The sequence below is a fragment of the Pongo pygmaeus genome, chromosome Y, assembly GCF_028885625.2.
Source record: "Pongo pygmaeus isolate AG05252 chromosome Y, NHGRI_mPonPyg2-v2.0_pri, whole genome shotgun sequence".
NCBI lineage: Eukaryota > Metazoa > Chordata > Mammalia > Primates > Hominidae > Pongo > Pongo pygmaeus.
The window spans coordinates 26,306,405-26,321,085 of NC_072397.2; the positions used below are offsets into that span (position 1 = coordinate 26,306,405).

General features: G+C 37.9%; 1 protein-coding gene across 1 annotated transcript in view; it reads left to right on the plus strand.

Moving 5' to 3' along the window:
• Window positions 1-400: 400 nt before the first annotated feature.
• LOC129025963 (deleted in azoospermia protein 4-like) overlaps window positions 401-14,681 on the plus strand; it is a 53,073-nt gene continuing 38,792 nt past the window's right edge. The window contains exons 1-8 of the mRNA XM_054473500.2: window positions 401-595; window positions 6,892-7,038; window positions 7,313-7,404; window positions 7,963-8,014; window positions 8,450-8,513; window positions 8,603-8,742; window positions 10,147-10,218; window positions 12,666-12,737. Of these exons, the coding sequence (XP_054329475.1) occupies window positions 593-595; window positions 6,892-7,038; window positions 7,313-7,404; window positions 7,963-8,014; window positions 8,450-8,513; window positions 8,603-8,742; window positions 10,147-10,218; window positions 12,666-12,737 (642 nt within the window). The 5' untranslated portion in view covers window positions 401-592. The remainder of the gene's footprint in view (window positions 596-6,891; window positions 7,039-7,312; window positions 7,405-7,962; window positions 8,015-8,449; window positions 8,514-8,602; window positions 8,743-10,146; window positions 10,219-12,665; window positions 12,738-14,681) is intronic.

The following is a 14,681-nucleotide window of genomic DNA, read 5'->3' on the forward strand; positions in this document are numbered from 1 at the left end:
AGATTTTGGGGTGGGTGTGACGCTAACAGTGATTGTGCTAAACCTGTGCATTCCAGAAGCCATTTTGAAACTACAGCCCAGACACATTCTCGTTTTTTAAAACTACACCATATATTTCAGTATGCATACTTATTTCAAGGGTGTTTTGGAGGCGATGCGTGTGCCTGTCGGTCTACGTGAGGGCGGTGCCTGCCTGGGACCAGCACACACGCACTGCGTACCCTGCGTCCTCTACCCACCCACAGCGTGGGGGACGCCGTCATCCCCCGCAGGCCTCCACCCTCCAGGGGGCGTGAGCGCTGCCACCCATTGGCTGAGGCCGATACCACGCGCCCCGATACCCGGCACAGGAGCCACCTCCCAGAGACCCCCGGTCCACGCCTCAGTCGGCCTGCGCGCCTCAGCCTGGCGGTTCTACCTCCGAGGGTTCACCCGCCCTTGGTTTTCCTTACACCTTCGCCTTTGGCTCCTTTGACCACTCGAAGCCCCACAGCGGGTTCCAGCGGACTTCACCAGCGGACCCAGAAGTGGTGGGTGAAACACAGCCTCTGTTCCTCCTTGAGCCTGTGGGGAGCTGCTGCCTGCCGCCATCATGGTGAGTTGAAGGAAAGACCTGAGGGGCGAGGCCTGTGGGGTTTTCACCGGTGGGTGAAACCAGGCTGCGCCTTATCCTCGGTTTTCCTGTTTCGGGGCCACCCGCCTGGACGCATTAGGAGCCGTGACCCGCAGGGTGGGGCGAGGCGGCCTGGCAGCAGTGCGGCCCACACACAGAGAGAGGCAGGCACAGAAGTGGCGGGACAGCGAGCATGGCGTGGGTCCCCAGGACGCGCTGCCTCACAGTTCGCTTGCAAGGGCCACAGCCTTCGTGCAGAACCCATTTCCTGCCCCAGGTTCTCTCCTGGTAGCGATTTGGGGTGTGGGTTCCCCACCCCCACGCGTCCCCACCTCCACTCCTAGGCGCCCTTTCCCCCTCCCCCACTCCCATGCGCCCCCACCCCGCCAACTTCGTTTCTGATGCTCTCCCGGTGGCTCTGCAAGATGGCCGCGGGCCTGCTGAGGGACTTGGCTCCCTTCAATTGGGAGGGCCGGAACTTCTTCAGGAAGTGGTTCCCTCCTGGTGCTTGTACTGGGTGGGGTGGGTTGGTGGGGTTTGTGGGGGCCTGAGTGTGCTTGTACTGGGTGGGGTGGGTTGGTGGGGTTTGTGGGGGCCTGAAGGCATGGCCCACTAGCTGAGGGGGCTGGGTGGGAAGTGCCTCTGGTCCTTTCGCGGCTAGCGGCTGCTGGGGACTTGCTGATGGCGGCTCCCTCCTGCGGCGGCGACAGGCACAAAAGCTCACTCGACGCTATCTTTGTGGCAAGAGGTTGGCTTCAGTAGTTACCGTTGAGAATTTTAGAATTTTTAAACTCCAGGCACAATTTTTCCCTTCTAGATAAACCAGGAATCTTTGACAAAATGTCCAATTGGTAGATAATGTTGGGTGTGCATTCCTGCGAGTTTGGTAAATGCCCAGCGTTCGTTGAGCGCCGTCACAGATGTGGCTCTGAATACGCTGACCAAACACTGAGTCAAACACACGTGTTACATGCTCTGTGTGTGTGTGTCTGCATTGATAATTCTGTCTTTTCATTTTTAGAGATAAAAGGAGTTTTACACACGGTTTATATTACCATGTATAAACATTAAATATATATAAGCAACTATTATGTGTCATAAGTGTGCAACATGTTATCCATGCTAATAAAAAGTCACCTTGATTTATAAGTTACAATTATTTACAATAATACTTTTCATTTTTAGAGGTAAAGGGAAGAAATGCTTACAGTTTCATTAGGTTTTTTTCCTGATTATAAAAGTAGTATATTTACTCATTTGAAAACAGTCACAGTAAGAAAATAGCAGTCCATCTTAATACCAACACATAAAACCACAGTTAAATTTTGATGCATGAATGCCCTTCCAGCTTATTTTTGTGCGTGTATTGCGATTGCATATAGATAGGCCAACTTTTACAAAAGTCACATAGTACTGCTTAATACTATTTTACAACTTGCAGCTTTCAGTTAATGTGGGTATTATTCTGAAGATAACTTTCAGTATATCATGTTAAAAATTATGCTGTTGTTTTACTGAATTCCCTTATGATGAATACTTTTTCAGTATTGAAACTATCATGGGCTGGGCGCCGTGGCTCACGCCTGTATTCCCAACACTTTGGGAGACTGAGGTGGGCAGATCACTGGAGGTCAGGATTTCGAGAACAGCCTGATTAACATGGTGAAACCCCATCTGTACTAAAAATACGAAAAATTAGCCAGGCATGGTGGCGTGCACTTGTAATCCCAGCTACTCGGGAGGCTGAGGCAGGAGAATCATTTGAACCTGGGAAGCAGGTTGCAGTGAGCTGAGATGGTGCCACTGCATTCCAGCCTAGGCAAGAAAGGGAGACTCAGTCTCAAAAAAAAAAAAGAAAAAAAAAATGCTGTGAATGTCGTTGTGTAAATTAATCTTGGCACACTTGTACTATTAATTCCTTGAGATGAATTGCTGTAAGTGGCATTGCTGGGTGGAAGTGCTTTGCCATTTCATAACAATTTTAAATTATGCTCCTCATTAGTATAGTGGTGAGTATCCCCCTATCAAATTATGATACACCTTTTCCAAGGTACTCTTGGTAAAGCATGTGTCAGTATTTTCCCACTGATGGTGGGTAGAGTGATCTCTGTTCCACACCCTTTCTAATGAACGGTATTAGGATTTTTTACATTGTCAACCTAATAGCTGGATAATATTACACTATGTTGATGTGCACTTTTTTAAATCATCAATGAAGTTGATCATTGATCATTAGCTTTTTAAATTTCCTTTTTAATTTTATTTCCCTTATTGACTCATAAAAACTCTGTATTAATATTCGCAGTTGTCATACATAGTGGGAAAATACATATAGTAGTAACGATGAGGAGCCGTGGTGCCCTTACCTTATTCCTATTTTCAGCGGAGATGGCTGTAGTATTTCACTGTAAGCTTAACGATAGGGTAGAATTAGATTGATAGAAAATAAGAATCCTCTATTTCTATTTTACTTAGGTTTTTAAAAAATTGAAAAATGAATGCTGTATTTTATTAAATACTTTTTCAATGATGAATTAAAGTAGCGTATCCTGCGAATGGAGTATTCTTGCATTGCCAATATAAACTGTATTCTTTACTACTGGAGTTTTGCATTTGTGTTGAGGAGAGGGTTGGACCATCTTGATGAGGCTTTGTTGCTTATATGCTGTTGACCTTTGTAAAATGCATTGAGAAGTACTTTTTTCCTCTTTGAAAATTGAAGAAAAGAGTTTAAATTTCTTAATCTCTTCTTCTGTGTCTTCTATCTTTACTTCAGGTTTCTGGTATCTGTGTGCACCTCTCTCTGAAACACCACATACACCCAAGTTGCCTGTTTCTTCACAAGTTGAAAAAACTCCCAGGGAAACTAAGCCAAATACCATTGGGTGTTCTTTTTCAAGATTGTTTGGGAAAAATTAAAATTTCTGTACAAGTTGACCATGTCGTTGATTTCAAAATTTATCCCTATAGAGTTTGTGCATAACATTCTTTAATGACCACGGGCCACAACCCATTTTTCAGGTCTCAATATATATTTTTGCTTTTTCTTGCTTAGTTTTGCAAGGATTGTTTATTGCTTGAATTTCATCCTTCCCACCCAGCACTCCCTGAGAATCTGCTCTTGGATTAACTTCTGATTTTCACGTCGTATTTTCTTAATTTTAGCATTCTCTTTATTTGTTCCTCTTCCTATTGTTGTGAATGTAACTTTGATGACTGCAAATGATGGGCTTTTTCCTGGCCGGTTTATGTAAATATCAGTTTGCTTACATGTTCACATAGTAATTGCATTAGATAATACTGGCAAAGGAGCTGACGTCGCAGGAGTTTAATGATAATTTTTTCCAGCTTTTAGCTGTCTTTGTCACTTGATTGTCCGTCCGCATATAACAAGAAATGTGCTTGCTAGAAATTTGCAATGAGAGTTGTGTATATGATGGTCTTGAAGCTTACCCCTGTTTACTATTCCAACAATTCTCATTTCAAAATTCACCAACTCACTTGAAGGTATGATTAAGAAAATTACTTCTTTAAAGCAGTTTGTTGGCAGGATGCTATTGACGGTTATGATGGTACTTTCTTTAAAATTAAACTTTAGCTTATCCTAAGCATTCCTTTATATTTTTGACCATAGTTTAGAAATAAGCAAAGGCTATCTATTGATTGTGTTTTTTTTATATATATATATATGTACATTATATAATTATGTATAAATACACACAGAGTCGGAATTGAACAATCCCTGCTAGTCAAGCCATGGTAAAAATGAGGTACATTGCCAAAAATGAAGTACATGGCTTACTTTGTTAGCTTTGAGCGCCACCTGCTCGCTGAGGACTAGGACGTGATGGTGACTTGCTTAATTTAAAATGTTGCCACGCTGTTAAAGAGATTCAGTGAATTTTATATGTACGATTCCAGTTAAGCAGGCAGCCAGTTTGTAAGATCCAAGCTAAAGTCAAACTTCTTATAAAGTCAAATGCCTTTTTTCCTCTTTCCCAAACTGAGTATCCATTTTACTAATTATGTATAGAGTATGAGAATCAGAAGAGACACCCGAGGCCTTTTCCGGCCATTTCGTTTTCAAGCAAGGAAACTGAAACTGAGGTCATGAAAAGATTCACTTTCGTGAGCAATGGAAATCAGGTTCTTCCCAAACAAGAATTTTCCTCTTCAATTCTTGTGTCACTGTCACAAGGTTTCTTAACCAGACCCTTTGCAAATTTGGCACCAAATAATTCTTTATTGTAGGAGGCTGTCTTTGCATTGTAGGATGTGCAGTAGTATGCCTGGCCTTCAGCCCATCAGATTCCAGGAATACATCTCAGTTGTGACAGCCAATCTCTAAACGTCGCTGAATGCCCCTGGGGCTCAAAAATCTTGCCCAGTTGAGAATCAGTGCATTTCCATAACCTGTCATGATCTGACGCAGGTTTCTGCCAGATGTTACATTTCTAAATCAAAATACATCCAAACACTGTGGTGCAGAGACAATACCGTAATATAGCTTGCTTATCAAAGAAAAACATATCCAAAGTTCATCCACAAATCAAGGGGGAGTTGAAAAGGAGAGAAAGAAACTACAAGAGTTTCACAATTTCTTTTGTTTTGTTTTGTTTTATTCTGTTTGGGATTTCTGAATGAAGTGAGAAGGAATCGGTAAATTGTCTACAGGGAAGGGCAATCTAAGCAGGTTCCCAGTAGTTCAAGATAATGCAGCTTAATGTCATTTGGAAAAAACAATAATGGAAGACATTTTTAGAAAGGAAAAACTTTAAAAATAGTGTTGTAAATTTTTCTTCCACATCATTGTCATGAAATAACGCTGTTAAAGGAAAGAATTAGGAATGAGTTGCAAACCCAAAATAGCAGGTACAAGCACGAAAGAATAGAGAAATGCAGTAACCTCGGCTTTAGTTGATGTGACAATTTAGATTTCATGTGTAGTAAAGCTGTGTAGACTCAGTAACTTCTAGCATCTAATTAGCGAAGCAGGAACCCACCTTTCTTATTAACTTCTGTAACATTACTGTGGTGTTCAAAAAGATGTACAGTTTCTTTCGTCTTTTGTTTTCTTTCAGACAGGTGTATGTGTGATAGTTTTGTCTTTCGCAGCTTTTTGTACTTACCTTTTAAAGTCAACAGCACTTCATCAGTGATTTTTAAGTTAATGATGTGTCATAGTTTCCTGATGTTTCAATTAGTTCTTAATTAAAATTTTTTTCAAAATAAGTCAGCTAAATAGTGAAGCCAAAAAAGAAACTTGAAAACAAATCGGCTGAAAAGAAATTCAAATAACAGGACACTAACTTACATTGGCATTACCACTTTTACCACTTTATACGTACAAAATGAATTCGCAGATGTTATCTCATTTCATTCTCAAAGCAGTTTGCCCACAGATACGCAGTTGGCAAATAGGTGGCTTATAACCACTTACCTGTAAGGGACATAAACCTAGATCTCCTGACTAAATTAATTTTTGTTTCACTGTGCTATATTGTTTGTCCAACATATATATTACTTACGAATACTACTTCAGAAAATTTTACCTTAACCTTAGAGTCAACAGTGGAAAGAATAAAGACAGTTCTGATCAGAATCTAGAAAATGAATGAGTTATATGTATGTGTTTTTTTATCTGAAAATAAAGATGGCATGATTTATATCTATCAGCCCACTGTGAAAATTAGAATTATCAGATGGACTGATTTCGTGTTACTCAGGAAGAAAAATGTTATTTCAAAAGACGCTTTGAACACCCTAGCGTTAGGGAAGAGGATTATAAGAAATTGGTTTAAAACATTGAGGCTTATTTTCTTTCTGGTGCGGCTTTTTTTGTTTGTTTGTTTGTTTTGTTTTTGTAAGGTTTATCTTTAGTCTACTCAGTAAAGTGAAAAGTTGTTCATGAATATAGAACAAGATGATTTTAATAACTTTAACTTTTACAAATCTAAACTTTCTAGTTTAGGGTGTCTTTTTTAACTACTTCACAGAGTATTTTCACAAATACTAACTGAGTATTCTTCCATAGCATTATACAAGACTCGGTGATGAGCGGCAGTAGGTTTAAGAAAGTACTATATCCTTTGGTTAAAATTCCATGCTGATGTCCTCTGATTAGTTTAAATCCTGAGCCTGCACTGAGCTGCACTGGTGACTAATTTACAATGAAAGTAATTTATATAAAATATACTTAAAATACAAAAATGATATTTCACATTGTGTATGGGTTTTGCCTGCATATGTAATTATGATGTCTACTTTCCAAATTACAGTCTGCTGCAAATCCTGAGACTCCCAACTCAACCATCTGCAGAGAGGCCAGCACCCAGTCTTCATCAGCTGCGGCTAGCCAAGGCTGGGTCTTACCAGAAGGCAAAATCATGCCAAACAGTGTTTTTGTTGGTGGAATTGATGATAGGGTATTGTATTCATACCTCATTGTTACCTTAAAATACATTATGAACAATGGGATTTGGGCCCTGTTACAAACTTAATGTGTTTTTGTACTTCATGGAGGTTTAGAATTGCTTTTAGGTTTGACCCATAGGTACTAAAAATATCTTTGACAAAGAGCTACTGGTCATTTTGGGGATAAATGGGGAAGAAATTTCCCCCTCATGGTAGTAAAATTGTAGTAAAGTTGAAATTTTTGAATGCTGAATTTTTACTCTGACGTTCAATTCTGTTCCATAGACGGATGAAGCTGAGATCAGAAGCTGCTTTGGTAGATACGGTTCAGTGAAAGAAGTGAAGATGATCACGAATCGAAGTGGTGTGTCCAAAGGGTGAGTAATTTTATCAAAAATATCTGAACTCTAGTCCCCTGTTCTATAGGTATGAGACAAGACTTCAAAACTGATATTCTGACCCTTGTATAAATGAAATTGTTGCGGTGTTAATTTCTTTCACGTAGGGGATAAAAGGTTATTACCAGTTCTTTTATTTAATCATTTTTCTAATGTTTGCTTTGAAATGTCTGCAATTTTTATTTCATACAGATGAGTTAATCAGTTTTCTCACATAATTGTTTTCTTCATACGCTGCACCGCATCTTAAATTTTAACCACCTTGTCTTAGATAGTAAGTTAAATTCAGGTTCACAGATGTGAACTCTTTGTTAATCAATGAAGTTTTCACACTGCCCTAATCTAGCACATTTTGACATAGTTCTGCTTAAGAAAAAGTAGTATTTGTAGAGGATCTGTCATGTGCATGTTAGCAAATACTCATCATGGTATATTATTCAACTTTGGTCATGATCACTTCTGTATATAGAATAGTAGAAGTTCTGAACCATGTACTGTATGATGGTGATTTTATGCTTCATTTATCTGCCTTTATAGCTATGGATTTGTTTCATTTGTTGATGACGTGGATGTCCAGAAGATAGTAGAAGTAAGTAGTCTAATAGAAGAATCTCTTATTTATCTTATTGATACGACGTTGAGTGTTAGTGATATACTCAGACTTGTGTAAAATTTGGAGCAAGTTAGACTTGCTGTTCAAAATCCAAACTCAGAGTAACCTCCCATAACTTGATAGATGCTGTTTATTTTTGACTGGACACCTAGGTTCACGAACTACAGACAGGAAGGGTTGGAGTCAGGGTGATGAAAAGTTTTTGATCAACTTTCACTTGATGCCTGTTGACACTGATTAGAGTGGCAAGGGTAAGTAAGGTAGCTTCATGATGACAAATTTTAATTTGGTGCGTAGTTGTCACTGATCATCTATGATGATAGGCACTTTAGAAGACTTTAGGTGTTTACCCAAGTCTTGGAAGCTAAGACTTGAAAATGGATTCTAGTTTTGTTACTGTTCTCTTTTCAGTCACAGATACATCTCCAGGGTAAAAAGCTGAAGCTGGGCCCTGCAATCAGGAAACAAAAGTTCTGTGAGTAGGAAAAGAAATTGTTCTTTTTTGACCCGTGTAGCTTTTCAAATAACTAAAAGTAGGCTTTTTTCTTCTTGCTTTTCAAAAAGGTGCTCGTCATGTGCAGCCATGTCCTTTGGTATTTAATCCTCCTCCTCCACCACAGTTTCAGAACGTCTGGAGGAATCCAAACACTGAAACTCGCCTGCAGCCCCTAATCACGCTGAATCCTGTAACTCAGTACGTTCAGGTAAGAACTGCTTATGTTCCTGTTCTCTTGTTTATTGTAGTCATCCTTGCGTCTGTGGAATTGTATCTACACTTTCCATAGTAAGTGGCAATGGAATCCCTGTTTGAACAGTGTGAGTAATGGGAAATTTGTTACTTCTGTTAGAAATTTCTTATTCTTAGTGTTGGTTATTTGAGCTAAAAATCTTGCCAAGTATATATTGGCAAGGCTTTCTCTCAGAAATGACCTCTTTAGACACATGAACAAATCTCTTCCTATCTCTTCCTTTTTCACCCCATATAACTAGTTCCTAAAGTATTTGGAAGCCGCTCTCCTTATGTGTCTGCCTAATTTATTGTTCTCTAAGGTTAGAAGTTAACCCAGCTATTCTTTGCTTGCAATGCTTTCCAGATGCCTCGTCATATAAATTGCTGACTTCTGGATATATTCTGGTTCTGGGATGGGTAGATTTCTGATCTCTTTTACTCTATTTATAAATCCCATGAGTTTCTGGCATGTCATTTCTCTGATGCTGGTTGCTTTGATATTTAAAGTGGGATTTGACATCCTCTGTCACTTAGTGGTGATAAATAAGGTTTATTTTGTTCTGCGTTCCTTTCATTTCTGTGTGTGTTTAAAAGACCTTTTCTTTGACGGAAAATAAAGTAACAAAATAGTAGTGAAATAGTTCTTCAGTGTCTCTCATTTGTTGATATTTTCCGTGTACTTGAAACGTGTAGGGTACACGTCTTCTTCTTTTTCCTTCTCGGAGCAGTGGCTAGAAGAAAAGCCCTACTTGTTTCTAGCATTTACGGTGAGCCATTACTGAATGTGGGTGTATTCATGAATGCTGCTACCTGTGTGTTTTTAATTAGTAAGTATTTATTGAAACGTCGAGGACATTATACTGTCTCTTTTCCATTTGTGGTGTATATACTGCCCTTACTTTTAGGAAATGAAGTACAGAGAAAGCCGTAACATCTGTCGAAGAACTACAGTATTACCCTATAGTATTGTCAAATACAAAACAGTCTGGAAGTATTTTGCCAAAGAAGTAGCAAATGTATTAACTTAACTTAGGTTGAAATCTGTCTTAATAGAGCCTTATCACTAGTGTAAGAAATAACTTCTGGGTGGGCATAAGTACGCAGTATAAATAAAGTAAACTTTGGCTGGTGCAATAGTCACTTCTTTTGTCATTTGTCTCTTCCTCCTCCCCACCCAAAGGGTATCGCTTGACAGAGAATGTTTGTTTCTTCATGAAGTCAGTCATTCTTTTAGAATTCTACATTGCTGTGTATAGAAAAGTAATTACTATTTCAAAGTTTTTCGTATTTTTGTTATATTGGGAATGATAATTCTTTCTAATTAAAAAAAAAATGTTTTACCCTATTAATCCATTCTTTCTGTAAACTTTATTTTCAGGCTTATCCTGCTTACCCAAATTCAGCAGGTCAGGTCATCACTGGATATCAGTTGCTTGTATATAATTATCAGGTAATTGAAGAGGGAGTAAAACGATTTACTTTCAGCTACTATTGAGGCCTCCCACTTGTTTATACAAATTGCCTGAATAGTTTGTCATTTTAAACTAGTGAAATGTACCTAAAATTTAAGAAAACACTTAGAATTAGCGTAATGAAGCCCTCTGTATCGTTTAGAAGTGATGAAAGAGTATTGTGACAGGAGGGTACTTAGCAATAACTTTTCTGTAGAACAATTTCTGAGATTTGTGTTTCCGTCTTTGTTTCAGCATGTATTTTGTTATGTTTGCTGTTGAGGGTACCTAGCGATAACTTTTCTGTAGAACAATTTCTGAGATTTGTGTTTCCGTCTTTGTTTCAGCATGTATTTTGTTCTGTTTGCTAAGAGCTGAAACATACAGACTGACTTTGCTGAATTTTATAGAGATACAGAGTGAAATAAAAGCTTTACCCAATTCTTAGAGCACAGAATTCCAGTTGTATTTTTATTTTAGCTTGCTGCTTCATGTTAGTAGTTCTCTGGGTGTCGTTTCAACGATACGACTATATCTGTGACCCATAATCATATGTGTGGTAACAAATTCAAAGAATTAATATCTTTGAGAGTTCCACAATGCCATTTCCAGAAAATTGGGGAAAAGGTGAGGTTTTGTATGTAGAAGTAACCACAAGAAACTTCAGGGATTAGAAACCTAAAGTACTTCTTTTTTGTATTCTGTTTCTTTTGTTCTATTATCCAAGGAGCCAGCATGAGAAGTACTTCAATATTGTGTATCTCATGTGTTTTTGAAAATGTACAGGAATATTTGAATAATTTTGGTTTCCTTTTTTTTTGCTTTCTTTTTTTTTTTTTTTTTTTCCCCAAGATGCCACCACAGTGGCCTTTTGGGGAGCAAAGGAGTTATGCTGTACATCAGGTGAAGTGAATGCGCCAAACGTATACTCCCTGTTCTTCCTTGATTTTTTTCTATGTCATATATGCCTGTAAATTTTTTTAATCATTCTTTGTATTAAAGTGGCACGTTTTGTTACTTTCTTTTAAACCAATTATAAACTCCTATGGGAGCAACAGTGCCTTTTTCTCTCCCAGGTTTTTGCATGCTTAAGCAGTGGCTGGTCCACATAAGGATAAGAATTCAGTTACTTTTTGATAGACTATACAATCTATGAAAGGTAGTATTAATGTGGCTTTAGAATGAGCATGTATCTGCCTGGAATCTGCCTCTGGCTTTACCCTCCGTAAGAAAAATCTGTTAAAGAGAAACAGAATGTTTTGCTATTAATTACTCTTAAATAAGAATAGGAAGAAAAAAGAGTATTACCTCTAAAACAGCCGAACTGCTTTCCCCCCATATAACTAGTTCCGAAAATATTTGAAAGCAGCTGTCCTCATGTGTCTGCCTAGTTTATTCTTCTCTAAGGTTAGCAGTTCATCCAGCTATTCTTTACTTGCAGTGATATCCAGATGCCTCCTCATGGAGATTGCTGACTTCTGGATATATTCTGGTTCTGGAATGGGTAGATTTCTAATGTGTTTTACTATATTTATAAATCCCGTGAGTGTCTGGCATGTAATTTCTCTGATCCTGGTTACCCTGATATGTAAAGTAGGATTTGACATACTCTGTCACTTACTGGTGATAAGTAACGTTTATTTTCTTTTTAGTTTGTTTTATTCATGTCTTAGTTTAAAAGACATTTTCTTTGATGGAAAATAAAGTAAGAAAATAGTGGTGAAATAGTTCTTCAGTGTCTCTCGTTTGTTGACATTTTCCATGTACTTGAAACAGGTAGGGTATACCTCTGCCTCTTTTTCGTCCTCTGAGCGATGGCTAGAAAAAAAGCCCTGTTTCTCACATTTACTGTGAGCCATTCTGTAATCTGGGTGTATTCATGTGTCATGCTGCATATGTGTTTTCAGTCAGTAAGTATTTATTGAAACGTAGAAGACAGTATACTGTCTCTTTTCCAGTTGCGGATTATATACTGCCCTTAGTTTTTTGAAATGAAGTACAGAAAAAGCCATAACGTTTGTAGGAGAACTTCATAATTCCCTATAATATTGTCAGATACGAAACCCTTTAGAAGTATTTTAACAAAGAAACAGCAAATGCATTAATTTAACTTACATTGAAGTCTGTCTTAATAGAGCCTTATCACCAGCGTAAAAAATAACTTCTGGGTGGGCATAAGTACACAGTATAAATAAGGTAAACCTGTCTGGCGAAATAGTCACTTCTTTTGTCATTTGTCTGTTCCCCCTCCCCACCCAAAGGGCAGCACTTGACAGACTCTTTCTTTCTTCATAAAATCAGTCACTCATTTAGAATTCTGCAACGCTGTATGTAGAAAAATAATGTTTTAAAACTATTTCATAGTTTTTTATATTGGGAATAGTATTTCTAATTAACAAAATGTTTTATCATATTCGTTCATTCTTACTGTAAACTTTATTTTTAGGCACATCCTACTTACCCAAATTCAGCAGTTCACGTCATCACTGGATATCATTTGCCTGTGTATAATTATCAGGTAATTTAAGAGGGAGTAAAATGATTTACTTTCAGATACTATTGAGCCCTTTTTTTGTACAAATTGCTTGAATAGTTTGCCATTTTAAAGTAGTGAAATGTACCTAAAATTTACGACAACACTTAGAATTAGTCTAGAATGAAGGCCTCTGTATTATTTAGAAGTAATTGCGTTACATTTTGACAGGAATGTACTTAGCAAAAACTTTACTGTAGAACAGGTTTTTGAGATGTGGTGTCCCTTTCTATATTGTAGCATGTTTATTTTCATCTTGCTGTCAAATAGCTGAAACATCCAGACTGACTTTTATCAATTTTTTAGACAGACAGAGTGAAATAAAATTACTACCCACCTTTTAGAGCACAGAATTTGAATTATATTTGTATTTTAGCTGGCTGCTTCACATTAGTCGTCCTCTGGGTCTCTTTTCATAGCCGTGACTGTATATATGACCCATAATCATATCTATGGTAATCAATTCCAAGAACTAATATCCTTGAGATTTCCACAATACCAACCCCAGAAAATTGGGAAAAAGTTGAGGTTTTACATACAGAGGTAACATCAAAAACGTCAGGGATTAGAAACCTAAAGTAATTCTTTTTTCCGTTCTGTTTCTTTTATTAGAAGAACAAATTAAAGGAGCCAGCATCTGTTCTTCAATATTGTGTATCTTATGTGTTTTTGAAAATGTGAAGGAATATTTGAATGATTTTTGTTTCCTGTCTCTACTAAAAGTACAAAAAAATTAGCCAGGCGTGGTGGCGCACACTTGTAATCCCAGCTACTCTGGAGGCTGAGGCAGCAGAATCACTTGATCCTGGGATGCAGATTGCTGTGAGGTGGGATTGTGCCACTGCACTCCAGCCTAGGCTGCAAAGAGAGACTCAGTCTCAAAAAAAAAAAAAAAGATGCTATGAATATCTTTGTGTAAATATCTTGGCACGCTTGTACTATTAATTTCTTGAGATGAATTGCTATCAGTGGAATTGCTAGGTGAAAGCACTTTGCCCCTTTTATAACAATTTTATAACTAATTCTCCTTTTTAGTATACTGGTGAGTATCCCCGCTTATCAAATTATGATACCCCTTTTCCAAAGTACTCTTGGTAAATCACGTATTAGTGTTTTCTCACTGATGGTGTGTAGAATGCTGTCTTTTCCACACCCATTCCAGTGAAAGTTATTAGTATTTTTTAAATTGTCAGCCTAATAGCCGGAAAATACTACATTATGTTGATGGGCACTTTTTAAAATCATCGTTGAAGTTGGTCATTGATGTTTAGCTTTTTAAATTACCTTCTTAATTTTATTTTTCTTACTGATTCATAAAAAGCTTTTTGTTAGTATTCACTATTCTAATACTAATAGTATTCACTATTAGTTATACATAGTGGAAAAAACATATGGGAGTGATAAGGAGGTGACCTGGTGCCCTTACCTTATCCCTAATTTCAATTGAGTTGACTCAACTAGTTCACTTGTAAGCTTGATGATAGGGTAGAATGAGATTGATCGAAAAGAAGATTCCTCTTTCTCTGAAATTTGACTTGGGGTTTTAAAAAATTTAAAAATGAGTGCTGTATTTTATCAATTGATTTTCAGTGGTGAATTAAAGTAATGTATCCTGCAAATGGAGTATTCTTGCATTCCCAATATAAACTTAGACTCTTTATATACGGCTGGAATTTCCCATTTGTGTTGAGGGCAGGGATGGATCATCTGGATGAGGCTTTGTTACTTATACGCTTTTAGCTTTGTAAAATGCGTTGAGAAATACTTTCTTCCTCTTTGAAAACAGAGTTTCTGCATAGCACTCTTTTATTATCCGTGGCCACAACCCATTTTTCAGGTCTCATATATACTTTTGCTTTCTTGTGTTTTCTTGCTTTGTTTTGCCAGGATTGTTTGTTGCTCGAATTTCATCCTCCCCACGCACCACTC